At 36.8% G+C, this 27,952-nt stretch overlaps 2 protein-coding genes across 5 annotated transcripts; one reads left to right on the top strand and one right to left on the bottom strand.

Annotated features, from left to right (window-relative positions):
- Positions 1-89: 89 nt before the first annotated feature.
- Positions 90-13,131, bottom strand: LOC132151835 (EF-hand calcium-binding domain-containing protein 7-like). Its single transcript, XM_059560246.1, has 13 exons — positions 12,858-13,131; positions 12,337-12,548; positions 12,157-12,243; positions 11,819-12,014; positions 9,801-9,922; positions 4,585-4,726; positions 4,319-4,428; positions 3,198-3,358; positions 2,928-3,061; positions 1,860-2,008; positions 1,470-1,679; positions 397-504; positions 90-195 (listed from the first exon to the last, which is right to left on the bottom strand). Exons 1-13 carry the CDS (start codon positions 12,964-12,966, stop codon positions 115-117), a joined length of 1,821 nt encoding a protein of 606 aa, XP_059416229.1. The 5' UTR covers positions 12,967-13,131; the 3' UTR covers positions 90-114.
- LOC132151836 (centromere protein R-like) lies at positions 12,916-27,896 on the top strand. 4 transcript variants are annotated; one of them, XM_059560248.1, is made up of 9 exons: positions 12,916-13,035; positions 14,059-14,095; positions 14,316-14,400; positions 14,714-14,783; positions 16,056-16,134; positions 16,369-16,456; positions 16,826-16,882; positions 19,992-20,040; positions 27,573-27,896. In XM_059560248.1, exons 1-9 carry the CDS (start codon positions 12,968-12,970, stop codon positions 27,577-27,579), a joined length of 540 nt encoding a protein of 179 aa, XP_059416231.1. In that variant the 5' UTR covers positions 12,916-12,967; the 3' UTR covers positions 27,580-27,896. The 4 variants fall into 4 exon arrangements, with proteins under 4 accessions (XP_059416231.1, XP_059416230.1, XP_059416233.1 ...); XM_059560247.1 differs by having other exon boundaries at positions 12,918-13,035; positions 14,711-14,783; XM_059560250.1 differs by lacking the exon at positions 12,916-13,035 and adding an exon at positions 13,314-13,421 and having other exon boundaries at positions 14,711-14,783.
- The last annotated feature ends 56 nt before the right edge of the window (positions 27,897-27,952 follow it).

Below are 27,952 nucleotides of genomic sequence, written 5' to 3'. Positions count from 1 at the left end.
TTTACAATTGTCATTGTAGCAAACAAATTTATGTTATTTATGACATTATCTGTTGTCTCATAATAAATCTGTTATTAAATTCATAAATTCATAGTAAAAACATTACTGAGACAGTTACAAACTTGGTATGATGGTCTCAACACAGTTGTAAGTCCACTCCTGTTGTTCATTTAAAGCCATGACGTGCTGACATACCTGAACAGAGACCAAAACATAGCACAACTGTTAAAGATATTCACTGTAAGTGTAAATATGAGTGTCTGTCATGTAGAACTAGCTTCACTCTAGTTGGGTTCTTTTATTAGTTCTAATGGGAAACAGAGCGTGGAATGCACCTCATCCAGCATCTACAAAAGAAACGAACCTCTATTTGTGAATGAAAATAGTGTATCTCACCATTTTAGTCCTAGCAGGAACCTCCACAGCAAACACACTCATGCCCCTGCTGCTCACACAGTTCTTGCTTTGTTCATTGTTGATGTGCACCGTCACCTTCTGATTGGACTACAGCATCGAAAGAGATGGTTACCAAGAAAACAACAGGGAAAATCAGTAAAAAGAAAACATTACATTTCGTTTTATAATCATTCATTAACAACAATGCCACAAGGAAATGTGAACACTAACATAAACATTTTTTGGATGAGTAAAAAAATGTTTGAAATAAAAAGTACTTTTATTTAGCAAGTAAACATCAAATTTATCAAAATATTTCAAATACGTGCTGTTCTTTTGAATGTTCTATTCAGCAAAGAATACTGTAAAAAATGTATCATGGTTTTCACATAAATATTAAGCAGCGCACCCATTTTCAACATTGATATTAATAATATTATATTAGAATGCTTTTTGAAGGATCATGTGACACTGAAGATTGGAGTAATGGCTGCTAAAAAAAAATCAGCTTTGCCATCACAGGAATAAACAACATAAAAATACATAATATATCATAAAATATACATAAAATTTTAGATTAGTTATTGTAAAAATTGTAACAATATATCACAACATTACTGTTTTTACTGTATTTTTGATCGAATAAATGCAGCTTAAGTGAGCATGAGAGACTTCTTTACAAACATTTAACAAAAATCTTCCCAACCCCAAACATTAGTGTGTATTTCAGATAATTAGTTCCACTAACTATGGCAAAATCCTAAGCTCTCTTACAAGATCTAATTGTCTTCTATCAGCTGAAATGGTCTTTCAGCTGACTTTGCCTAAATGATGGCAATTCAGGGCATTGAAATTCTACTCATGAGTAGAGTTCCTTTCTATAAAGCATTCCAGTTACTTTGTTCTATTCCGAGTGAATGTTAAGTTTTAGAACAACAAAAGTGAGGCCTACACAAGAACTTTTTAAAAGAGCTGGCTTTTTTTGCTTAGAGATGAATGTCATGTATTGATTTTCAGACTTCTTTGGATAAAAAAAACACCAGCTAAGTGACATAAAACAATAACCAACCTACCTTATTGGCAATGACTGATGAAATCCTGCTCTCTCCTTTGTATGTATAAACCAAGACATTTTCGTGACCCTTGAGAGATCTGGCCTCTGCTTTTGACGTGATAGACCTCTGTACAGCAGAATTCAACATCTTGATACCAGAATCCAAATTAACTGCCTGAAGAGTTGCCTTTACATCTTCACAGTAGACTGCAATGACAAACGGACAGGCCTGGGAGAAAAAAGGAAAACGTACACACACATTAGCTCAGCATGTTCTGATCACACTGGCTACAAGTTAGTAATACAAAAAATAAAGGACATTATCCCTAAACCCTGCAAAAAAATCTTCAGTTTATATAAACTGGAATTACAAGATATTCTAATGAGTAAATCTCAAAGAAGTTTGTACCTCCACCATCTCTAAACTGCGGTTGTAGCCCATGGCCTCCAGGGTGAGCCACAAATCTCTGGGGTCACCTTCCCGATCATTGGCTTCCATCAGGTTGAGCTCCAGGAAGCCTTGTCTAGTTAACTCATTTTTCCATGTGTCAAAGTTCTCTACAGGAGACCAAATACTGTTATAGAAATGCATATTTTAGACTAGATTGCACCTTACTCGTTTTAAGATCTGGAAGCAATATTTTTATTTTTATATAAATATAACATTACTGAATTTTTTATCACAACATCCAAAGAAATCAATTTTCCAATCCTGCAATTCGGAAAACATTCTGCTACTTTGCTTAAAAAAGAAAAAAAGAAGCCTATTATTACCTAATTTGTAAAAACTATGAGTTTAAACTTTCCATTATGTATATCTTTTTTTTTGTTTTTGTTTTGTTTTCACAAAATAGGAATGAAGAAGGAAACTATCCGTATGAACGCATTCATCAAAACAAAAATTAGACAAATGTCACAAGTTTCAGAATTAAAGACGAGAATAATTTTTCCAAATGTGTCATTTAACTTACATTTTGCAGAAGTGGAAAAAATATGTTCAAATAAACCATTTAATGTCAAACAACTTTATATAATGGTTATGGTTTATATAATGGCACAAGGTTATAAATAAATCAGCTTTTTTCCTGTAGCTGTTTGGAGGTAGCTACACAGATGTAGCAGAAAACATCTGGGTCATGTTTGTATTTTCTTCTGTAACTAGCAATAATTCTAACCTTGAAGTCAGGATTAAGCTTAAAATAATGTCATACATGGGAAAAGCGTTTGAGAACTGAACAAATAGTTGAAACCCGGCAAGAGGATAGATAGCTATCATGTCTTTATGGCAGTTTTTCTGGTGATCAAGGGATAATGCAAGACTTCTTTACCTTACAAATGGCTGTCAAAAGCAAAAATGCTAGAAAATGCACATCATACTTTATTAGCAAAACAGGGACTATTTTTGGAATTAGCACCCCGAAAGGGAGGAAGGTGTTTTGTGTCTGTTCAATTTACAGTGTGTTTTTGAATAAGGGACCTTTGCAGATGGCCCAGGCATCCTCATCACATTTCTCTCCACTGGTTCTCTGTTCAAAGAAGTTGTACTCCTCTAGGCTCAGCAGACCACTGCCATCCAAATCAATCATTTCAAAGATGTCAGACAATGCCGCCCTGTGGAACAAAACATTACAGCATCTTTGCACAAATTCATTATTACGTTCTTATACATACACAATCAAACATTTATTCAGTCCTCTACCTTAACTCGGTATAAATATGTTAGCTTTTAAGATTAGAATTGTCTTACTTGAACTCTTTGGTTAGCTCCAGCTCTCCCGACTGGGTGCGGCTGACTAGTTGAGCAGTTTTAGTGGCAGTCTTCCTTGTCCTCTTCATCAATCTGCAGCCGGTGGTAAAGGGCAAGAGCAGATATGAGCCAGCATTGAGCTCTCCTCTCCACAGAAACCTCTGTTCATCAATCACACAGGACAAACATCTCACTGACTGTTGTAAAATGCAGTTCTGTTTAGTATTTTGATATTTTCAGTATATATACATTGCATATAGTAATATATACTTATATTTCACACACACACACACACACACACACACACACACACACACACACACATACATATATATATATATATATATATATATATATGTGTGTGTGTGTTTATTTATGTTATTTATATCCATCTTCCATCTATAAAATGACATTTGTGTCCCTCATATTGAATTCATGTATAAAAAAAAAAAAAAAAAAAAAGGCTTCAACGGTGAATAGTGGATAGAATCATTTACTATATGTTAATATAAACATGTCAGAGAGAGAGAGAGAGAGAGAGAGAAAGCCCTTTGTCTTTATTCTCTCTACATTTACTTTTTCGATGTTTGCTGACAATGTATTATTAAAAAGTTATAGTTATCAGTTGTGGACCCAAGTAAATGTTGTCATAATGACGTCACCACACATTCAGGAATAACAAGTCTTCTCTCTTTTTATCACTTTAGCATCAGCATTAAAATAAACCCTGGTACCTTTATGTAGGCATAATTATATCTACACACCCATTAAAATGTATTAATTTAGCTTAAGATGGAACAGTTTATTAACACTTACACAAATTATTTGTTTGATAGAATAATTAAAATATAAAAAAGATAAAATTAGTATATTTCAATATCAAAACGGAAAAGGCACTTGTGTCAGATTATGACTCATATCATTGCTGAAGAGAATATATCAACATATTTTATATACAAAAAGACATTATAATTCAATAATATATATATATATATATATATATATATATATATATATATATATATATATATATATATATATATATATATATATATATATATATATATATATATATATATATATATACTATATTTAGATAGGAAAGTGATGTATTTACCAACCTCCTTATCCCTTAACTCAGTAAAGCAAACCAAATTGGAATCTTCTTTGGTCACATTCCCCGTCACCACATAGAGAGCTGTGTCCACACACATCCACGGAGAAGGCTTATCTGTGGCATACACATATAGACATAAATACTACTACAGAATTCACCAATCTGCTTAATTGGATACTTTGAATAAGTCAAAATCTGTAACTTCAGTAACTTTGGTCTTTAACACCATTGGTCTATAACACCACAATATAATTACCACAATAAATTTACCAGGAATCGGGCTAAGGTTGAGGGGACGTATGGTCAAGTAGACGCTGGTTGTCTCTGGTATAATCAGACGATACTGAAGAGAAACAATCGTTCCATCTTCCTCCAGATAAAAACAACCTCTCAAAAGAGTGTGATGCCAATCCTGGGGAAATAAATGTTAAAGGTACGACACAGTAGAAACATCACAAACCATGCTGCATAAAAAATATTGAAAACAGCACACAACTGTAGTATCATTATTACAGCAGGAATGATGCTACCACAGAGTGGCGCTATTGCAACATCTTTGCTAAAAACAAAGGCAATCAAAGACCTGGATGGAACAAAATCCGTGTATTATTCGTTCTTTCGTTTTTCTAATTGAAACCAAAAATGGAAAAATAAAAAACGACTTGTTTTTTTTTTTATCTGTTTCCAAAACCAAAATGAAAAAACAGATAAAGCTTCGTTTTCCGATTTTCAAATTTATGCTAATATCAAGAATTAAAAAAACGGATATCAAGCGTGTGTGTTTCACGTTGGTGTTTTTGTCTGATGCTAGTTAGTGACGGTCATTCTTGAACGATTCGATCATTTTAAACGAATCTTTAATGTGACTCGGGAAGAACGAGTCGTCTCTGGGAGTGACTCGTTCAGTCGCGCATGCGCAAAATTCTATAGTTTCTGTACAGGAATAGTCTAGTTCACCTGTTTCAGTCAATGCAGTGGGTGCCGGTGTGAGAGAATTGATTAGTTAATCTCTTGAGTCTTTCGGGTTTTCGAGTCGCTCCTCACGTGACAGACCCATAAGCTTTGACCATAGACTGGAGTTACCCTTGCAACAAATCTCTGTGTATATTATTATTATTATTTGTCTTCATGATTTTAAGTGTATTGCCTTAATGTTTTAATGTTTGCATTGTTTAATAATTATAATAATAATAATAATAATAATAAAGACTGTATAAAAGGCTTTATCCTATCATTCGTTCTTTTGTCACGTGACGTGACAGCATTGGATGGATGAATTTACATGCTTCCTTACAAACAGGTGCCTAATTATTATTATTATCATCATCATTTTTATAATTATTATTTACTCTTACAGTTACTGCATTTCTGAGCTTTTTACTTCTTACAGTTTATAAATGTACAAATTTCTGTCATAATGGTTATTTTCTATACACTGAATGTTGTAACAAAGGTAATAAAGAGTACTTATTAATGAACACATATGATTATGGTGGGTTTAATTTCCTTGATTTCTCTTCTTTGAACAACACTCTCAAAATTAATTGGATTAGACAGTGTTTGTGTAATCCGAATTCAATATGGATTTTTATCCCCAATGACTTCTTTTCCAAATTAGGTGGTCTCCCTTTCCTATTGATCTGTATTTATAATATTGCTAGAATCCCTTACAATTTAACCAAATTTCATAAACAGGCATTACTTGCATGGTCATTCATTTTTAAGCACCCCTCAGCGGTACTTCATTTGGAAATTTGTTTTGGTTGTTTCCTAGTTCTTTAACTTGGAAGGTCTTATTTTAAGTCACAAAAAATTCTTATGTAAATGTAATTTTCCAGTAACTCCCAAAGATTTCTCCATCATCATGGACACTGTTCCTAAAGGAGTTGTTACTCTTTCAAGGGACTCATTAGATCATCCAGCACTTTATCTTTATCTTTACACCCATTTGAAATCCCAGTAGGAAAACTATGCTTTTTGTTACATGAAAGTGAAAAAGTGATGTGACATTCAGCCAATATGGTGACCAATACTCAGAATTTGTGCTCTGCATTTAACCCATCCAAAGTGCACACACACAGCAGTGAACACACACACACACTGTGAACACACACCCGGAGCAGTGTTCATCATTTATGCTGCGGCACCCGGCGAGTAGTTGGGGTTCAGTGCCTTGCTCAAGGGCACCTCAGTCGTGGTATAGCCAGACCAAGACTCGAACCCACAACAATAGGGTTAGGAGTCAAATTCTCTAACAACTAGGCCACGACTTTGTCCAGTATCCTTCATCACGTAACTATAAGATTAGATCGCTTTTTCAAAAGGAGCGTGTAACGACATATGTGGTGTCTTATTGGAGGAATGTGGTTGATCATATTGATGGGAAAAAAGTATGGACTCTGTCTTTGGAATATAATAGCTAACAAGGTTAGAGAAATCTCATTCAAATTGTTACACAGATTTTACCCAGCTAAAGTGTTTTTGAAAAGGTTTAAATCAGACATAGATACAAGCTGTTGTTTTTGTGGAGACCCTAATGAAACTGATATACATATCGTTTGGGATTGTCCTCACACACAGCTATTTTGGAATGAATTGTCTAATGTTATCTATCGCAGTGTGCTACAGGGTTTCTCTCTGCTTTTTAAAGATGTACTGTTTGGCTTCTTTAATATTCAAAAAGACAAAATTAATGTATATTTCATTATTAACCAATTATGACTTCTTGCAAAATGTCATATTCACCGCAGTAAATTCACTCATCAAAATCCATTATATATATATATATATATTTTTTTTTTTTTTTTTTTTTTTTTTAAAGAGGTTCAACAGTATATCCAAAGTATTTAATCTTCCAAAAATCTTAAGGCTGTCAAAAATGTTTAATCTTTTCAATGCTATTTAATCTTTTTAATTTATTTTGTTAAAGTTTTCGATTAGTATTATTTATTTTTATGTTTACATACGTCTGTAAATGGTGCTTTGCATATAATGCCACTTCTTTGTATGCAATATTGACATTACCTATCTGTACTTTTATCTTTGGTACATTGGCATTAATCAAATAAGAAAAGAACTAATCAATTCTCTTTCCGGCTCCCACTGCATTGACTGAAAAAGGTGAACTAGAACCATATGCGACTGAACGAATCACTCCCAGAGACATTTTTCATTTTCGTTTTGGAAACAGATTTTTAAAAAACAAGTCGTTTTTTTATTTTTCCATTTTTGGTTTCAATTAGAAAAACGAAAGAACGAATGATACACGGATTGAACAAAACCGTCAAATATTTGTTTTAGTATGTAAATAATAAATCAATAAGCCTAAATTTCAATACAGACAATTGAAATTCATATTATACGCACTAATAATGCAATTAAACGTAAAAAGGCCTGAGGAAACCCATAAATTCTTGTCTAAACAAAGCCTTTTTGCTCTTTTAACTGCTGTTGTTTAGGTCCAGCTAAAATGTTATAGAAAATATACTCTAAATCAGCAAGTAATCAAAAAATCTGAGTCAAACAGCCTCCTTTCTGAGTAGTTTTGGGAAATAAACCTTGTCCTCAGGTGCCACAGAGAACTTTTAATGTTTGGAATTGGTTAATGCTTCTTTTCCGAGTGCTAAAAACATGTTCCTGAAATGCCACTTCTTCAACAAAAGCAATTTCCTCCCAGAATTTATGCTGGGTTGTGAAATGTGTTAAGGATCAAATCATAACACTTGGGTGGTTTGTCCACCCCGAATCAAAATGAAGAAAAGCGCCTGAGGCAAGTGTCTACTTTAAAAGGCCCTGATGTAGTGTCCCAAGGAGATGGGTCACTCGGCTGGACTAATACACTGCCCTGTCACCTCCCAGAAACCTTCGTAATTTAAAGTCTCGCACACCGACCGCGAGCCACCATAAAAACACACGACCTGACCCTTTCCAATCCCTACACCCAATTATCAAGCTCCTGGCTCAGGTAATACAACATGCTGGAACTGAGGCGATAGAACTTTCTTCACCCAGGAGCATCTAGATTTTTTCCAATCTCTTTGCTTTGACGAGTTTGGTCATTATTTTTCTGTGGCTAAGCAAACCAGCTGAGGTGAAAGTCAAAAAGAGTGCAAACAAAGGGAAGGAGATCAGTAGCAGAGCTGCACTCATATCGACCAGGTGAAAATTTGCTACCAAAAGGCTTTGATATTACAAAAACACAGCAAATACTGCCCTTAAGGCACTTCAGTTTAGATAAAGTTTAGGATGTTGGCAAAATAGAAGTTCCAAGACAGGAAGCTTGGAGTTGTTAATTGTAACAATTTATTCCTGAATTGCTCATTCCATTATTACTCAGCCTTTACGGTATTTATGTATGCAAGTATGTGTGTGTGTGTGTGTATATATATATATATATATATATATATATATATATATATTTATTTATTTTTTATTATTTTAGGATGACTTTTTAGAAATGGGCCAGAAACAACAGACTGAAATTAGCCTATAATGGAAACTTTGACTCATTTATAGTTGTTTAATATTAAACATGTTTTAATGATATTTTTATCGTGTAATCTTATCCAAACCTTAATCTCTATTCTTAAGAGCTAAACAAGAGAGATAGTTTCCAAAAGACAGTGTTGGGAAAGTTCACTTTCTACATGAACTAGTTCAAAGTTCAATTCACAAATTTTAAAATGAACTAGTTCAGTTCATAATTCAAACTACAAAATTTTGAACTAAAGTTCACAGTTCCAAAAATGAACTAGTTCATAGTTCTTTTTTTCCATACGTTGCTGTGAGCTATTATTTTTCAAAATTATTGCCACAGCCCATATAGAATCACAGACAGCAATTATTTTATCAGTTTTAACAATAAAGCTATGCGTCAGATTTCATCTTCATATCCAATTTTGAATCCTTATCCAACCAGGGTTTAGATTAGCATTGAGGGGACAGCATTTCCCCATTGTTGCTTTAATGCTTTGTCTCCCATTCTCACCGACCTTGCCATAAACATCATAAAATTCTTTTAAATGATCATATACGCCTTCTTGCTACATGCTGCTGTCGTTTGCTGTTTTTTTTTGTTTTTGATGATGCGTCACACATGCAGCGGACGGCGGTGCGACACTGGTGGCTGGTATTTAATAATAATAAAAAAAATAAAAATAAAAAAAAGACACTGGTGGCTGGTGTTGCCAGATTGGGTGTTTTTCCGCTACATATTAAGACCCGTTTACGGTGTGTTTTAGCCGGATTTTCGCCTGGAAGGCTCTATAGAAATCTGGCACCCTATTGAACGAAGTTAACCTGAGAGAGCGTGCCGTTCACAGACACCAGAATGAACGAGCTCACAGTAACGTTCATCAGGCATTAATACAGCACGTTCAGTTCACGTTCGCCCAAAATATGAACGAGTTCATGAACTATCGTTCAATGAACGCGTTCAGGCACAACACTGCCAAAAGAACCCGGTGCTCCCACAATGCAGTTGGTACCTGTAGAGATATGGGCTCTGCCAGTCTGCCACTCTTAGTGCTGCCAGCGCCCATGGTGATGGTCGTGGATAAAGATGAGCGACGACTGCGAGCTGATGGTGGTCTGGATGATGAGCGACTGTCTGTCATAGACAAAAATAGAAACTATAAGCTAAAACTATTTTAATGTGGATCTTCATTACAACAGCTGCATCACTCAGCGATCCAAAAATGAAAATGAACAATGTAGATAAAGAAAACCTGCACATTTTAAAACAATCTTTAAAGTTGAACAAAGCAAAAGCAAATCTCCATTAGTCCTGTGCTTACTCATAATAATGACAAACAGTTTCCTTAATCAAAAGCTTTAAAAGCTCCTCCCTATTCAAACCCACTATTGAGTTCACATTATTGCTCAAATCTAAATGATTTTTCATCACACGAGTGGAGATCAATAGCTTAAACATTAGTTACTATATATAAGAAAGCAGTGTGAGGAATGGAAATGTCATTGTGTGTCTGTTTGCTTTTGTGTGCATCATTTGCAATCCGGTCTGTAAAGCAGAACTGGCGGAACCCTACCCAACCAATACTGTCACATTTTAAAGCAATAGTTTACACAGTCTCAGGCCATCCAAGACATAGATAAGTTTGTTTCTTTATCTAAATGATTTGTAGAAATTTAGCATTACATCACTTGCTCAATTTATTATGGATTAAAAATGACTTCTTGATGGATTTGTTTATTACAAACATGCAGCTTTTCACTTCACTTTCACTTCATAAACTGAGTCATGTGGATTATTGTGATGCTTTTACCACCTGTTTGGACTCTTATTCTGATGGCACCCATTCACTGCAGAGGATCCATTTGTGAGAAAGTGATGTAATGCAACATTTCTCCAAATTTGTTCTGATGAAGGAACAAACTCATCTATACCCTGAGGGGCTGGAGTAAATTTTCAGCAAATTTTCAATTTTGGGTGAACTACTCCTTTAAGACAAAACCCAACCTTGACTCTAAATTAACTCACTCCAAATTAAAGGGACTCATTTTTAGTTGTTTAATATGTGGGTCATCAAATAGCCAAGTATGGTGACCCATAATAAGAATTCGTGCTCTGCATTTAACCCATCCAGAGTGCACACACACAGCAGTGAACACACACACACCATGAACACACACCCAGAGCAGTGGGCAGCCATTTATGCTGCGGCGCCCGGGGAGCAGTTGGGGGTTCGGTGCCTTGCTCAAGGGCACCTAAGTTGTGGTATTGAGGGTCAAGAGAGCGCTGTATATTCACTCCCCCCACCTACAATTCCTGCCGTCCCGAGACTCAAACTCGCAACCTTAGGATTACGAGTTTGAATCTCTAACCATTAGGCCACGACTTCCCCCTAAAGAGAGTGAAGGCAAAAGCATTCTGTTGCATTAGTTACTAACATTATGTTTTGTGCTTCTGTGCAGCCTAGGGCTGCCAACTGTCCCGTTTATGGGCTTAATTGATGTGTCCCTTACGTGACCTCCCATGTCCCATTTATTGACTGTTATGCTGATCTAACCACTGACTGATGCAACAGCAGCACAACACTTAAGACTGAGATTGATCACCGTCACCTGCCATCATCCAATCACAGTCACTGCCTCACGCAGTTCATATCAGTTTTAGCGAATGCAAACAACGTCATTATTTTTCATGAGTCCAACATCTAGCCGCACAAGAAAACATGCAATACACCTGAGCTGTGACCAATAAGGGAAGTTGTGTTTCACTTGTAATGTTGTTAAATAGAGAAAAACATTTTACATTTAAGTAACTTCCAGTGTATTCTTAACCTCGGACCTTATTCTTAAGACACAAAATGACTAATAAAAAAAGTGTAGTCCATATTAAATCTATAAGTCGACTTTAATTGTAAATATGAATTTTCATATACATATATATACATACTACGCATGTATGTCCCTTATAAACCACAATTGTCGCGTTTTTTTATTTTCTTAAGTTGGCAACACTAGTACAGACCCTGTATCATACCTTTCCTCTGTGTGGTTTCCAGCTCTGTTCTGGGCTGTATCTCTGAAGCTGGAGGCTCAGGTTGGGACCCTAGGCTCTGTGGAGAGTTGTCCAACTGGTTGCCAAAGTTCTGCCTCTTCAGTTTGGCATCAGCCTCAAGCTTCTCCAGTGCTGCGTTCTGACACTGTTCGACTGTAGACTCGAGAAGCCTGCAGAACTAAACAGAAGCCTGGCTAATTCAGCTCACCTATTACATATTATATTATTAAATATAATTATTATTATTATTATATTATTATCTGTCTGTTTACATTTTTCAACCAAAACGTGTATTGCTGTTAAATGCTTGGAGGTTGTACCTCTGCATAGTCTAACTTCCCATCTTTGTTGACATCTGCTAAGGAAAAGATTTCATCCACTTCCTTAGGTGACATTTTTTCACCAGACTAAAACAAACAAATCAAAATACAAACCTGAAATGATTATAACAGCAGGCAATCGTGGTTGTAAAGAGACAATGGAACAAATGGAACACATACGGAAGTAAGGATTCTGCTGAGCTCATCGTGTGAGATATATCCATCACAATTTGCATCGAATTTCTTGAAAATTCTCATAAGCTGGTCTGGTTCTGCTGTTTTTTCCTTCTTAAGTATCTCACAAAAGTCATCAAAATTCAGCTTCTTGGTTCCAGGTGGCCAATATTTGTCTAAAGCTTTCTGTGATGGATTTCTACCTGCATGCTGGAGAACTGAAAGATAAAACAGCAAAGATGGACAATCACATACACTAACTACTGATATTATTTAGCTCTGGCTATCTAAATCATTAGAAAATATTCATATATGAGGGTATATTGAAATATAAAACAATATATCACTTTCACTAATGTAACGTGTTCATGTTCATTGCTGTATTATTTGAATTTACATTATATACACGTTGTTCCTGAACTATGAATGCTGCTTATTTATGAATTAAGTGTTATCAATAATATTTAGCCTTCTATATTATGATCATGAAATGCAGGTATAAAGATGTTGAGTTGAATTATGCTCACCGGAACACAGCTGATCTTTTGAAGTCATATTAACCAGACTGGATCTGAACACAGACAGATAAGCAGCCCTGCACGTCATATAAAACCTCTCTTCCTCTGAGCGCTGCATTATGACAATATATATAATGTGCAAGCAAAATATCAAAGCATGTTGTGATCACAGCAGTCAGCTAGAGAGGTGAGTCTGGACTCGTTTATTGTTGGCGGTGTTGTTCAATAACGAGTCGCATTACCATGGCTGCCATGTGTAAACAAACCCGGTGCGCAGTTAAAATTCGATAGCGGGAAACAACTACTCTCAAGGCTCCTCACACAATATTTATCAGTTAGATATGTGTGTGATATAATCTTGGCAACCAGCACTATTGATACTCTAATAATATTTCAACTCATGCTGTGTGGAAATTCTTAGGTAAAATAGAGTTATATTCTGTCAGATACAAGCATGTAGAATCACAGATAAGTGTTTCCGGGGGACTAAATTACTGCCGCACCGCGCCAAACTGCAAATAAAAACGCCTGTCAACTCAACACAACAAGAGAGAGATAAATATTTAGAATGCCGTAAGTTTATCGATTCACGTGCCTCACTTTTTTCTCAGAATTATTAACACTGTTTCAACGTACTATAATTTCAACGATATATGTTTGTGTTCATGTTTTACTTACGGAAAAGATGGTATTAGAGTAAGTAAGTTTCTCTGCAAAATACGCAATACTGAACAATATGTCATTGAATACCATGTAACTATCATTATTTTAACTGTCCAAAGTCTTCCACGTGGGATATTTAATACTATAGTGTTTTTTAATGAGTGGGATGACAAAATATGACGCACCGAGGTTTCACAATTCTATTATAATAATTCACGGATAAACTTAATGTAGCTAGCCTAGTACAAGAATTGACACACTTAATATCATCTAGCAATTACTATATTCTAATAAAACTATTAAACTTGAATGTGTAGAGGTATAATTGGAATAAAACACATAATGTAACGTTGCAATGTAATAACGTGAGAATGTAAATACATGCGTAAAGTACTGTTTAGCTTAAAGAGGTATATTCTGGGATTTATATCACCCACATAAATAAACAAACCCAAAACTGTTTAAGCCTTAATTACAAAAATCTAATAAACTGCTGATAATGATGTTACAATTTGACTGCCCTAATAAACTCTAAATTTCCATACAGTGTGAAAAGAGCCCTTCAGTTGCAAGACAAAGAAAATGTGAGTTTAAGTAAACCATGAACACTTCGCCAGGCTTCTCTTCTCTCTTCAGATCAGAAATGGCTTTTAATGTTTATTATTTCAGCTAATTTTAATGTGACATTAGAACCATGTCATTAATCATATGTTATGAAAGTAAAAGAATGAGGTTTTACTTATTTATTAAAAGCACAACAAAACAAAGAAATCTATACTAATGCTTCAAATTAATCTATTTTAGATCCCAGCTAAGAGGCAAGCGCCAAACAGGGACTATTCCCCTATGACTGGAACCCAGTTGATGAGTCCCACGACAAAACCTGCAGGTATAAAATCCACAGACCAGCTACTGTGTCCTCTTAGTCCTTTAAAACTCATATTTTGCCCCCCCCCCAGGAGTTTTCATATTTTTATTTTCATCGTGAGCAGACTACGATGTGTGTGTATTCTTTTCGCTTTCGGTAATCACCATAAAACAGTCCCCTGCTCATGTCATGTTGTTGCCTAAATCCTGTACAGTAGGGGTCTCTTGTAATCTATTGATATTGCACTTTTAGATTAGCTGTCTGTGTAGCCATTAATAATATCTTTGCTCGTGCTGATTTGATAAATTGCTGACATCTAGTGCTTCATCAGCAGGTAATTCCAGAGCAGGTGGGAAGAATATGAATACCCCTCAAACAAAAGAGCCCATGACAGATGCTGAGAGGTAAGGATGCAGAAATGTCCTTTTAAACATGTTGATGATTCCTGTAATTTTAGTAATAATATTTGAGATTGTTAAAGTACAAGAGTATATATATATACAAATAAAAAGACATAATTCATTTTTTATATTGTTTAGCTGTTGGCCCATACTTTTAATGCTATTGTTGAGTTACTATATGAAACTTTTAACTTGATTGAGTGTCATTAAAGTGTTTCAATGAAGCTACTAACATTGGTATAACTGGAGCAGTGGAACAGACAGAAATTTCTCCTCATTACTGGATATTTCCTTTGTCCCACTTGGCTGATAGCCATTATGACTGATCAGAATTTAATGACAGGACATTGAGGAAGTTTTATCACCAGCCAAAAGCCTCGTTGATTTACATAGCACTAAAAATAGTTGGATAAGGAGAGTTTAAGAAAAGACCAATTTCCTTTCCAACGCATACTGACACAGAGCTCCGTGTGATCCATCAAGACGAGCATTAGTTTTGAATATTATACTGCAGTCATTTAAGAGGAAGATAGTTAAATATATATAAAAACATCAATAAAGAGAGCGGGCTTATGATTCATTTAAGAAAGTATTCATTTGGGGAGTCAAACCCAAGATAACTTCTCGTGCAAAATGTAGAAGAGATCTTGATTGTGATTGGACGACAGTCCTTGTGTAAGATTTTGGCAACCTTTTAATATGTCTTCCAATATTTTTAAACTTGTATTAAAAATAAATTAATATCTTATTCTTAGTCAGCTGGTCTTCTCACAGACTTAGTAAGGATATTGAATATGAATTCAGAATCCTTATCAAGCTAATTTTCCACAAGAATGTAATGTAATATGTGTAATATATTTTGTCATGGCACTTGCCTGATTTGTGATTTAAGAAAAAATATTTAAATTAAGAAATATTGTATTAATTATTGGTAACACTTTGTAGTAAGGTCCCATTAGTTAATGTCAATTAATGCATTAACTAACACTGAGCAATACATTTGTTACAGTATTTATTAATCTTTGTTAACGGAAAAAAATACAAGTGTTCATTGGTAATTCATGTTAGATCAGGCCTATTAAATAATATTAACCGATAACAAACTTTTAATTTGAATAATGTTTTATTAAATGTTGAAATTAAATGTCATTAAACAATGTTAAATGTAGTTAACTAATGTTAACAAGTGAAACCTTTATTAAAACAAACGGAAGTGGTTTCAGATTTGGTCTTTCGTTTGTTTTATTTTGTTTTTTAATACATTTTCCCCTTCAGAATTCTGTTCCTAGGTTCTAAAGTGAAAAAATCATTCAAGGACCTTATGAAATACAGGCAACAGCTGGAAGCATTAGTGGTAAGTGGATCCAGTATAGTAAGATATTTAGTGGTTGACATATGCTTAATCTAAATTATTATATTTGGTGCCTCAATCCTGAATATGTGGTACAGAAATAAACTAGGATAAGCTTATCGATGCAAGCTATATTTAAGGCATCTTATTGAGGTTGCACACAATGTTGTTTTTATGTATTTATGTGTTTTTTTAAACAGAAATGCCATATGAAATGCAAAATGTGTTTGTTTGCAGCCAGTAGAGGGCAGTGGTGAGCTGAGGAGTCTTCTGCTGATGAGTCCTGCTGATCTACAAACTGAACTCAAGAGACATGAGAATCTGTGTGAGTCCTTTTTCTTTTCAGCTGTAATTCATAAACTTCATAATGCATGGAAATAAAGTGGTTCACTTTCGCAAGGTCAATTTATAGACATTGGTTAAACAATTTATTTGCTATTAAAGGGATACTCCCCCCTAAAATGAAAATTTTGTCATTAATCACTTACCCCCATGTCGTTCCCTAACCTCCCGGTTTTCATCCAAAATATCTTCAATTGTGTTCCGAAGACGAATTAAGCTTTTATGGGTTTGGAACAACATGGGGGTAAGTGATTAATGACAAAATCATTTTGGGGTGGAGTATCCCTTTAAGAGTATTGGCTATCAATTCTTGCTGTGTGTGAAACATAAAACGGAATTCTTTGCTTTCCAGCTGCTAAAATTGCATCTTGTGCACATAAAGAAGACACAAACAAGGGCCATTTCCAAGGTGGGTGAATTTGGAAATCAAATGAATGTTAAAAGTTTATTTACTATTTAAAAGCATGAACAATAAAACTTATCTTAAGTGGATATACAATGAAAGATAATCCAGATCATGTAGCAACCACTACACAATTAGTTATGTTTCAAATGTTGAAAGTTTCCCTATCACAACAACAGTCTTTGTTAGACTCTGACACAAGGATAAGTTATAAGCCACATTGAATTGATTCCAATTAAAGTATGATGATTGTGACCCCATTGCTTTGCTTAGAAGAGCAAGAGAAAGAAAACATTTTGTGTTCCACTTATATGTGAGTCATGATTGATTTCAAGCACTAGCACAAGTTCTGGATCTTGGTCACATGGGACCCTTGAATAGCCATTTATGAGATTTGGTTTGTCAATGCGGCATGTTCATAGACATTTGTCTCAATGTCTGTACATATAAAAGGTTCTCTTTTTCTAAGAAAAATATTTCATTTTCCTAACACAAACAAGCCAGAACTCCTCTTCATGGGACAGAATTAATTAGATTATTTCAAGCACACATTCAGCCCCCAGCAAAGCTGCACTTGTGATTCAGTCACACAATGGTGATTTGTTGCAACTCAATGGTTGGATTGTGATGAAGTTCAGCATGTTTTTAAGATAAGGTCGTCTGAAATTGTTTTAATTAGTCACACTCGAGGACCTTGCGTATATGTTGCTTGTAGCTCGACACCAAAGGAATGTCACAATCTTGATCACATGGTGGAGCATGAAAATTATCAATATAATGAACAACAACAACAGTACAAGAGTGTTTTGACATCTACGTCCCTAGAAAGCGAATCAATCCTTTGATGTTTTAAGACATTATAATATACATTGACAATAAGCATATTATGTGAAAAATTATGCCATTGTGTAAAATAATACAAATTAAGTACAATTATGCCATTGTGTAAAATTATGACTGATTGATGCTTTATCTATTAAATTATATTTTATTATATTATACGTTACTGTATATTATGTTGCTACATATCATTGTCAAAAGTTTGGGGTAGTAAGATATCTTAAAAATACTGTTCTTTTTACATTTCTCTTCAACAATAAATTAGTAAAAAAAAATATTAAAATAGATATATTATTATAGCATTTTAATTTAGAAACAATTTTTCTGTCATTTGTGTTATGAAAGGCACTTTCTGCCTTTTTCTGGGTTGGAATTGGGAATTAGGTTGGTGTGACCAAATTAAAATTACTTCAGGAAATCTTTTCTCCAGGAAAAGATTGTGATTGTCCATAAAAACAAACATTTTCACAGAAACACAGCTAAATATGGACCATTTCAGTAAACAGACTTCAGTTATCAAACTAAGCATCAGAGTATGTCCTTCACAAATGATGCGTTTCGTTCCAGTGAGGTTTTTCTCATTATATTTTAGAAGGGCTTAATGTCAAAGCTTGAAATTACCTCAAGCTCCCTAATGTGTATCCATAAGATAATTGAATATTTTTCTGCATTCACAACTAGGCCAGAACTTTTCGCAGCAGCATTATTAAATAAATAAAGATACTTAAAGACAAATCACAACCACACTTAATGAATATATGTAAGTATATTTACTTACGAAAAAAAGTAAGTAAGTATCCTTGAACACTATTAGGTCCTGGCACAGATCACTAATACCCTGAATTTCATAGAGACACATAATTGCTATTACAGATCTCATATACACAGTGTCACTCGAGGTGGAGGGTCATACAGGAGCTGGTGCGGATGACGAGTGGTGTGGATATGATGGCGTGGATATGACACTACTCATGTAAAAGCAAGCTGAGCACCAGGCAGAGTCTTACTGCCAAGACAGCTGAGAAAATCCACAAAGATATTTGAACTTTGACAGGCAAACCGCTGAATCCATGTCCCTAACAGAAGTCTTTTCCATCCCGGGTATTCATCTAATAGCTTTCCAAAACAAAACCTTGGGTGAAAGGGCAACTCACAACCAAGATGTGTATGGCATTCTATAGAGGCCTTCCCTCCTAAACAATCAGACCAGCTGTAAATTAGCTGACTTATTCAGGCATTAGCAATTCCCGAGTCTCACGCTACATGTTGCTGATGAGCGCAAAATGGAAAAAGAGAGAGTGCAATAATTCTGAGGCAGTTTTGTCGCCTGAACCGAGGGTATTGATTATTTCTGTGTGGCGAGAGATTTGGAAAATTCAATTAAAGGAGCTGAGCAAAGGATTCATAAATCGGCCCCTGCCTCCACCTCTTCTACACGCATACGGAGACATTGTTCTGTTCTAAATCAATGTTGCACTTCACAATATATTTTCTTTGGAGCATGAAAATAAATAACATTTAAACAGTTCTGCTTACCGCTGAAACAAATTTTATCTTCACCAAAGTCGTCTTCGTCTTCACGCCGTGACCTCCCGTGCACATCAGCAGATGTAGTAACGTATTTTTATGGCAAGGTTTCCTAAAAAATCCTATATACGGTAATATGAATTTTGAGATGACAAAATGAGAAGGAAGGGGACGGATCAGCAGTATAAAAATTGATCAGGCTGCAGATGGGGTCGAGCCGTGGGAGATTTGTAAGACAGCCTTAATAGACTGTATTCAAAATTCCTTAAAAGGTAATAAAACAAATAGGTTTTTGGTTCTTGGCCGGGACAGGGTCACAGACCCTGCTAATACCACATCAATCCTGGGCTGCTGAAGGATAAATGGGGTCTGTTTGGGGAACATTTTAGTCTTTTAGATGGAAAACATCATTACAATTAAAGGGCTGCTGTATATTAGAGGGCTTTGGGTGGGGAGAGTTGAGCAACTCTCAGGATGTGTTTTGGTCTCTGATGTGAACGCCTTTTATGTCCACATGTCCTGCAGGAGTATGAAATGCATTTAGTCAATGCATTCAGAGGCATTTCAGATCATTTGCATTTAGATCATCTAGCAGCTCTGGCAGCTGCAGCAGTCTACAGAATCCATGACTGATGCATGGATTTACCTGATAAGTTACATGAGCACATGTCTCATTCATGTATTCACAAAATAATCTATTCTCAAGATAAATCAAGTGTGTGGTAATCTATCTATGTTGCTTTCACAGGGTTGAAACAGACTGGGAGCTCTTATGAATTTCTGAAGGCAATCTTAAGGTGTGTGTGTTTTTTTTTTTTTTCCCTCTACCTGGGTTGATATTGTACTCCTTGTCAATTTAAAAGCTTGTCACATCACAGAGATTCAGGTAATTCTATAATTCTATAGTAATAAGTAATGTTTTTATACAGCAGGGTGGGATGTTTTGACCCTGCACGCACTAGCAACAGCCTAGCAACTACCCAAAACCCTCTAGTAACATGCTAGGACGCCTTAACAACCACATAGCAACATACACGCAACCACTGCGGCAGAGATTTCAGCTCTTGAATCTTCTTCGTAATACATTATCATGACACCAGAAAGTTATTTCTAATTGAATTATGATCAATTTAACAGTAACTTAATTTGACAAATGTGATCATTTTAAAATAATTTGACAGAACTGCTAAATAGGATAATTTTGTTTTATGCAATTAAGTTTTTATTGACCAAAAGATTTCAGTTTTGCATCACAAGAATAAATTACATTTTAAAATATATGACAATAGAAAATTAAATTGTAAGAATATTTACAAATATTACCAAGTTTTTACTGTATTTTTTATTTTATAAATGGAGTCTTGGTGAGCATAAGTGATTCTTACTGACCCCAAACTTTTGAACTGTGATATAATTTTAACAATCTATTAAATCTTAGTTATAAATGTTCATTGACTAGACATTGTATATTGTAAAATGCCAGAGACTTGCACAGACTATTACATACAATAAGCTTTTTTTGTTTGCATAAACAGTGGGTATAGAAAATAATCACCCGCCTCACATTTTGTTTCTTTGCTGCCTAAAATGAAGGTGTACACGGTTTTTGTTTTATCCAGTTGTATTTACTCAGTGCAACTTAAAACATCCAAGTGAAAAATATAACACCAATATGTCTGAAAAAACAAAACAAAAAATCAATCAACAACAATCACTAGCCGCATTTCCACTGTCGGGCCAGTGCGAGCCAGGGCTTAAAACGGGCCGGGCGGGGCTAATAGCCTCGGGCCAGTAGCAAGAGGCCAGAATAGCACAGGGTTTCCACAGTCGAGCCAAAAGCTCTGTTGCGCATCACTAAAACACGCCCTTTACACGCCTCTCTGGAACAACGTCACTCACGAAACGCCTTCATTTCACCAACAAAGAGAAGTTATCAGAAAACTAAGAAATAAGTCACTGGAACATGCGCGATCACACACGAACATGATAAAAGCTGCCGTTTGTTTGCATGCTTTGGTAAATATTCAAATTCAAAGGCATCGATGTTTTACTATAGTAGAATAAGTGATACATTGATCGTAATAGATTAATTTATCAGGACTCAGAATTAATCACACAGAAATACATTTATTTCAATTTAATAATTTTTTTTTTAACACTTATGAAAATTGCCTGCTTATTTAGTTGAGTCTGTTTCTATTTATTTGTAGCCAAGGTGGCCTATACGCCACATTTAGAATGAATGATAATATCTCTATTTTTATAAAAGCTCCCGAACATAAAACATTATTATATTTTTATGATAAGCTTTTGAGAGCTAAACTCTCGAGACGAGACTTATGACAGATAATATAAGTTACTAAATAATTACACAATTGTGATAAAGAAAAAGAAGCTGCCTCAAACGGTCATATTTACCATGTTTACTATGGTAATGTTAATGCCCAGCGTGCATAGTCTTTTGCATCGTTTATAAATATTTTTGCCTTGTATGGTGATTGTAATTCACATCGGATCAAGTTATTGCAAACCTGCTGACTGAAAGTGAGTTTTGAGCTCGACTTATTTAAAAAAGTGTTTAATGCTGGTGTTATAGAAATGATCCGCAGCGCAGAACAAAAATCATTATAATATTTTGATGATAGTCTATGCTAGAAATACATTTATTTCAATTTAATAATTTTTTTTTTAACACTTATGAAAATTGCCTGCTTATTTAGTTGAGTCTGTTTCTATTTATTTGTAGCCAAAGTGGCCTATATGTCACATTTAGAATGAATGATAATATCTGTATTTTTATAAAAGCTCCCGAACAAAAATCATTATAATATTTTGATCAAAGGCTATGCTACGTGGAGCTAAACTCTCGAGACAAGACGACAGATAAATGTGTTACTAAATAAAAGTGATAAATAAAAGTAAAAGTGGTTGCATTTACAATGTTTACTATGGTACGTGGAGAAACTCCACCTTTGTTCATCAGAATCAGAATCAGAAAGAGAATCAGAAAGAGCTTTATTGCCAAGTATGCTTGCGCATACAAGGAATTTGTTTTAGTGACATAAGCTTCCAGTAAACAGAGACAACAACACACAGACAAAAAAAAAAAAAATTTACAGGAGAATTACAAATTGGCAAATAAATAAGTGTATAAACAATTGTGCTATAAATGATAATGGAATAGGATTGAGTGAGATGCAGGAATGTTCTAGGATGGAGGGGTAACAAATAAATATAAGGATATTGCACATTTTTGCATAAGCATAAGTTTAAGTGGGAAACATTTAACTGTTCATGAGGTAGATTGCCTGGGGGAAGAAACTATTCTTGTGCCTTGCTGTTCTTGTATTTGCGGCTCTGAGGCGCCGGCCAGATGGCAAAAGTTCAAAGATGGGGTGACTTGGATGTGAGGGATCCAGAGTGATTTTCTGAGTCCTTTTCCTCACTCTGGATGTGTACAGTTCTTGGAGGGTGGGCAGGGGAGCACCAATAATCCTTTCAGCAGTCCGAACAGTTCTCTGTAGTCTTCTGATATCTGATTTTGTAGCTGAACCAAACCAGACAGTAATTGAAGTACACAGGACTGACTCAATGACGGCTGAGTAGAACTGTTTCAGCAGCTCCTGTGGCAGGTTAAACTTCCTCAGCTGGCGAAGGAAGTACAACCTTTGTTGGGCTTTTTTCACAATGGAGCCAATGTGATTGTCCCACTTCAGGTCCTGAGAGATGGTGGTTCCCAGGAATCTGAATGACTCCACTGCAGCCACAGTGCTGTTCATGATGGTGAGTGGGGAAAGTGCAGGGGGGTTTCTCCTAAAGTCCACAGTCATCTCCACTGTTTTGAGCGTGTTCAGCTCCAGGTTGTTAAGACTGCACCAGACAGCCAGCTGCTCAACCTCCTGTCTGTAAGCAGACTCGTCACCGTCCTGGATGAGGCCGATGACTGTAGTGTCGTCTGCAAACTTTCAGGAGCTTGACAGAGGGGTCTTTAGAGGTGCAGTCGTTGGTGTACAGGGAGAAGAGCAGAGGGGAAAGAACACATCCCTGAGGGGCACCAGTGTTGGTGGAGCAGCTGTTTGACATGAATTTCCCCAGTCTCACTAACTGTTGCCTATCTGTCAGAAAGCTGGTGATCCACTGACAGATAGAGCTAGGAACAGAGAGCTGGGTCAGTTTGGTCTGGAGGGTTGTTGGGATGATGGTGTTGAAAGCCGAACTAAAGTCCACAAACAGGATCCTCACATAAGTCCCTGTTTTGTCCAGATGTTGCAGGATGAAGTGCAATGCCATGTTGATTGCATCATCCACGGACCTGTTAGCTCGGTACGCAAACTGCAGGGGGTCCAGTAAGGGTCCAGTGATGTCCTTCAGATAAGCCAGAACCAGTTTTTCAAACGACTTCATGACGACAGACGTTAGAGCCACAGGTCTGTAGTCGTTAAGTCCTGTTATCTTGGGTTTCTTTGGAATGGGGATTATGGTGGAGCGTTTGAAGCAGGAAGGCACTTCACACAACTCCAGAGATCTGTTGAAGATCTGTGAAAAGATGGGGGCCAGCTGGTCAGCACAGATTTTCAGACAGGCTGGTGTAACGCCATCTGGGCCTGGTGCTTTTCTTCTTTTGTTTTTCTTGAAGACCTGGCGCACATCATCTTCACAGATTTGAAGAGCAGGAGGTATGGAGAGGGGGATTGCAGGAGGTGTTAATGGTTGTGTAGGGAGATGGTCAGAGTGGGTGTTGGGGGTTTCAAATCTACAATAAAACTCATTCAGGTCGTTTGCAAGTCGTTGATTAGCCTCAGTGCAAGGGGATGGTGTCTTGTAGTTTGTGATGGCTCTCAGTCCTCTCCAAACTGAAGTAGAGTCGTTGGAAGTAAACTGGTCTTCCAACTTTTTAGCATAGGTCTTTTTAGCCGCTCTAATCTCTTTGTTCAGTGTGTTCCTGGCCTGATTGTACAAGACCCTGTCCCCATTTCTGTAGGCATCCTCTTTGGCCTGACGAAGGTGTCTGAGTTTTACTGTAAACCATGGCTTATCATTGTTGAATGTTAAATAAGTCCTGGTAGGAATGCATATATCCTCACAGAAACTAATATAGGATGTTACAGTCTCTGTGAGTTCGTCCAGATCGGTGGTAGCAGCTTCAAAAACGCTCCAGTCTGTGATGTCAAAACAAGATTGTAAATCCTGCTCTGTTTCGCTGGTCCATCTCTTCACAGTCTTTACTACAGGTTTAGCAGATTTAAGTTTCTGCTTGTAGGTCGGTATAAGATGAACCAGACAGTGATCAGAACGTCCCAAAGCTGCTTGTGGAACAGAGTGATATGCATCCTTTATTGTGGTGTAACAGTGATCCAGTATATTACTGTCTCTGGTGGGACAGGTAACATGCTGTCTGTATTTTGGCAGTTCACGGGAGAGATTGGCTTTATTAAAGTCCCCAAGAATGATTAAAACAGAGTCCGGGTGTTGTTGTTCTGTGTCTGTGATCTGATCAGCGAGTTTCTGTAAAGCTGAGCTCACATGCGCTTGAGGTGGAATGTAAACACTAACCAGAATGAGCGAGTGAAACTCCCGCGGCGAATAGAACGGCTTGCAGTTGATAAACTGTGTTTCTAGATCAGGACAGCACATCTTCTTTAACACAGTTACATCTGTACACCACCGTTCATTGATGTAAAAGCATGTCCCGCCGCTGCGCGATTTCCCCGTTGATTCTGCGTCGCGATCCGCTCTAAACAGCTGAAAGCCCGGCAGATGGAGTGCGCTGTCCGGTATGGCGTCATTCAGCCAGGTTTCCGTGAAACACAGAGCAGCAGAGTGAGAGAAATCCTTATTTGTCCGAGAGAGCAGAAGGAGTTCGTCCGTTTTGTTGGGTAGAGAGCGGAGATTTGCGAGATGGATGCTAGGCAACGGCGTTCGAAATCCGCGCTTCCTGAGTCTGACGAGCGCTCCCGCTCGCTTTCCCCGTCTGCGCGTCCTGAAGCGCTTGATCAGCGCCGCTGCTCCTCCGATAACAATGTTCAGTAAAACGTCTGTATAATAGAAATCCGGAAAAATATCATGTGGTGTGTTCTGCCGAATGTTCAGCAGTTCATCCCTGGTGAAACTGATCGTGTTTGTTAAACAAAAAACAGGAAAAACGAACAAAAACAGTACAAACACTGGAGAGCCAAGCACTGAAGCAGCCATGTGCGGCGCCATCTTCAGCTTGTATATATCATAATACAATATATATCAGCTTGTATATATCATAACCCCTCCTCTAGCCCCTGCTGGCCCGCTTTGGCCCAAGGTTTTTGTCGGGCCAAAAAACCCTGGCCGTTGGCCTCGAGGAAGCCCCGGCGAGGCACGATCAAGCCCCGGAAGTGATAGTGGAAATGCGACTGGCCCTGGCACGCACTAGCACGCCCGGTTTAAGCTCGCCAGTGGAAACGCGGCTACTGAGTTGGAAAAAGGATCACCCCTTATTTTGTTGAACCACCTTTTGCTTTAATTACATCATTTAGTCTGTTGGGATTTTTCTCTAATAACTTTGCACATCTGGACTTTGCAATATTTGCCCACTCTTTGTATAACTGATTAAGTTCAGTTAAATTTGATGGTAAGTGTTTTTGGACTGCAGTCTTCAAGTCATTCCACAGTTTTTCTAAATGGAGTTTAAGTCTGGGCTCTGACTAGGCCATGCAAGGACATTCACCTCTTTCTCCTTTAACCACTGTGTGGTCAGCTTTGCTGTGTGCTTTGGGATATTGTCTTGTTGGAAGGTAAACCTTCCCACTGATAACTTTCTGGCAGAGGGCAGCAGATTTTCCTCAAGAATTTGACTATTTTGCCCCATCCATTTTCCTTCTATCCTGAGAAGTGCTTCAGTCCTTGCTGCAGAGAAATACCTTCATAACAAGATATTACCACCTCTGTGATTTACTGGAGGAATGCTGTTATATAGATGGTGAGCTATATTGGATTTCTGCCAGATATATCATTTGTTGTTTTGGCCAAATAAATTAAATTTTAGTCTCATCTGCCTCTGAATCTTCAAGGTGCATTTTGGCAAAGCTCAGTCATGACTCCATGTGGATTTTTAACGAGTGGCCTTTTTCTTGCAAGCCACATTTGTGGAGACATTGTGATATTGTCACATCCACACAATGACCACTCTTTGTCATAATTGCCTGCAGCTGCTTCAGAGTTGCTGTAGGTCTCTTGATAGCCTCTCTGACCAGTTTTCTCCTGACTTTAGATTTTTGAAAGCCTTTGAATTTTTTTATTTTTTTATTTTTTGTATCCATCTCCTGACTGCCTGTCTACAAATTTATCCCAGAAATCGTTTGACCGTGTCTTGCCACCTATAGTTGATTGTTTGCTTCAGTTGAACTACCAAGGACTGAAATGGCCCGGGAAAGCTCTTTTCATGCTGAGCTAATCAAAATGACCACAGCTGAAAGTCAAATACCTTTGTGTGCCATTGAGAAGACAATTAGCTTTAGGAGGGGCTGATCCTTTTTCCAACTCAGTGATTCGTTTTATTATTATTATTTTTTTCCTGACATGTTGATATTATATCTTTCATTTGGATGTTATAAGTTGCACTGAGTAAATACAGCTGGATAAAACAAAAACTGTGCACGTCTTCATTATAGGCTGGAAAGAAACAAAATGTGATTTCTATACCCCCTGTAATTCTGTACAGAACACAGCCGCAAATGGAATGGTTCTCATTTTGGCAGAGCCGTAGCTCTCTGTCAGCATGTTTGATGTATACTGAACATCCTGTCACTCTGAAAGCAGCGAGATGTCTGAAGAGGCTGTCAGTCTTTCCAGCGTAGTCAAAACGAGACAGTGCTGCTGACACCTTGCCATCCCATTTCATACACATTTACATTGAATCAATTCTCTGAAAGGTTTCCCCCCACCTTTCATGAGGAATCTGACAAAATGTTAATTCTACAATACACAGTGTGCTGCGTCGCTGCGAAAATAGTGTTCTTACTGCTGGCACACAGTCCCTTTAGGGGAGAAATGTGTGCATACACAGACACACATATTTGAGAAAGCAACAATAGATGTTGGAAAACTACACATGCACAAATATGTGACCCTGCACCACAAAACCAAAGGGGTAAGTCATTGGGGTATATTTGTTGCAATTATCGATTTATCTTTTTTGCCAAAAATCATTAGGATATTAAGTAAAGATCATGTTCCATGAAGATATTTTGTAAATTTCAATTTCAAGAATTGCATTTTATGACTGGTTTTGTTGTCCAGGGTCACATATATAGAACATAAGAGTATTCATGGTAGATCTGTCTCTTTATTTTGGCAGCTGCTGAGGGATCATTTCTCGATGTATGACATGGGCGGCAGCTGGTGGCTGCTTAAAGTGGATCACGTAACTCTCTCTATCACTTCTAGAAGCTGTCTGAAGGACAAAAGCTTAAGCTGACTAAACAAAACACACACTTGTCACACATTTTGCATTGCTACAGTTGAGCAGAACAAGACCAACATTTCAGAATTCAGCAATTTGGTCTGTTCGCTATGGGTTAAGCTTCAGAAGAGTTTCAAGATATGTAACTAATACGACATGACCTGACAGCAAAATATGGTTAATTTTAGCACCATCCATTAAAATTGTATCATGCACTCCGGTATTGTGACTTTAGCCCCTTTGTGACCTGATAACATTTATAGTTGTAATGGATT

The sequence above is a fragment of the Carassius carassius genome, chromosome 10 (genome assembly GCF_963082965.1).
Source record: "Carassius carassius chromosome 10, fCarCar2.1, whole genome shotgun sequence".
NCBI lineage: Eukaryota > Metazoa > Chordata > Actinopteri > Cypriniformes > Cyprinidae > Carassius > Carassius carassius.
This window is presented reverse-complemented; position numbering and strand designations above follow the sequence as displayed.

Excerpts from the sequence above, each read along its gene's own strand:
- LOC132151835 (XM_059560246.1), bottom strand. The coding sequence starts at position 12,966 with ATGCAGCGCTCAGAGGAAGAGAGGTTTTATATGACGTGCAGGGCTGCT. Across the intron at positions 4,727-9,800 it reads CAGAGCCCATATCTCTACAG|GATTGGCATCACACTCTTTT; the intron begins GTACCAACTGCA and ends TTATTTCCCCAG. Across the intron at positions 1,680-1,859 it reads GCAGTTTAGAGATGGTGGAG|GCCTGTCCGTTTGTCATTGC; the intron begins GTACAAACTTCT and ends TTTTTCTCCCAG.
- LOC132151836 (XM_059560247.1), top strand. The coding sequence starts at position 12,968 with ATGACAATATATATAATGTGCAAGCAAAATATCAAAGCATGTTGTGAT. Across the intron at positions 14,401-14,710 it reads TCCCACGACAAAACCTGCAG|CAGGTAATTCCAGAGCAGGT; the intron begins GTATAAAATCCA and ends GTGCTTCATCAG. Across the intron at positions 14,784-16,055 it reads CCCATGACAGATGCTGAGAG|AATTCTGTTCCTAGGTTCTA; the intron begins GTAAGGATGCAG and ends TTTCCCCTTCAG.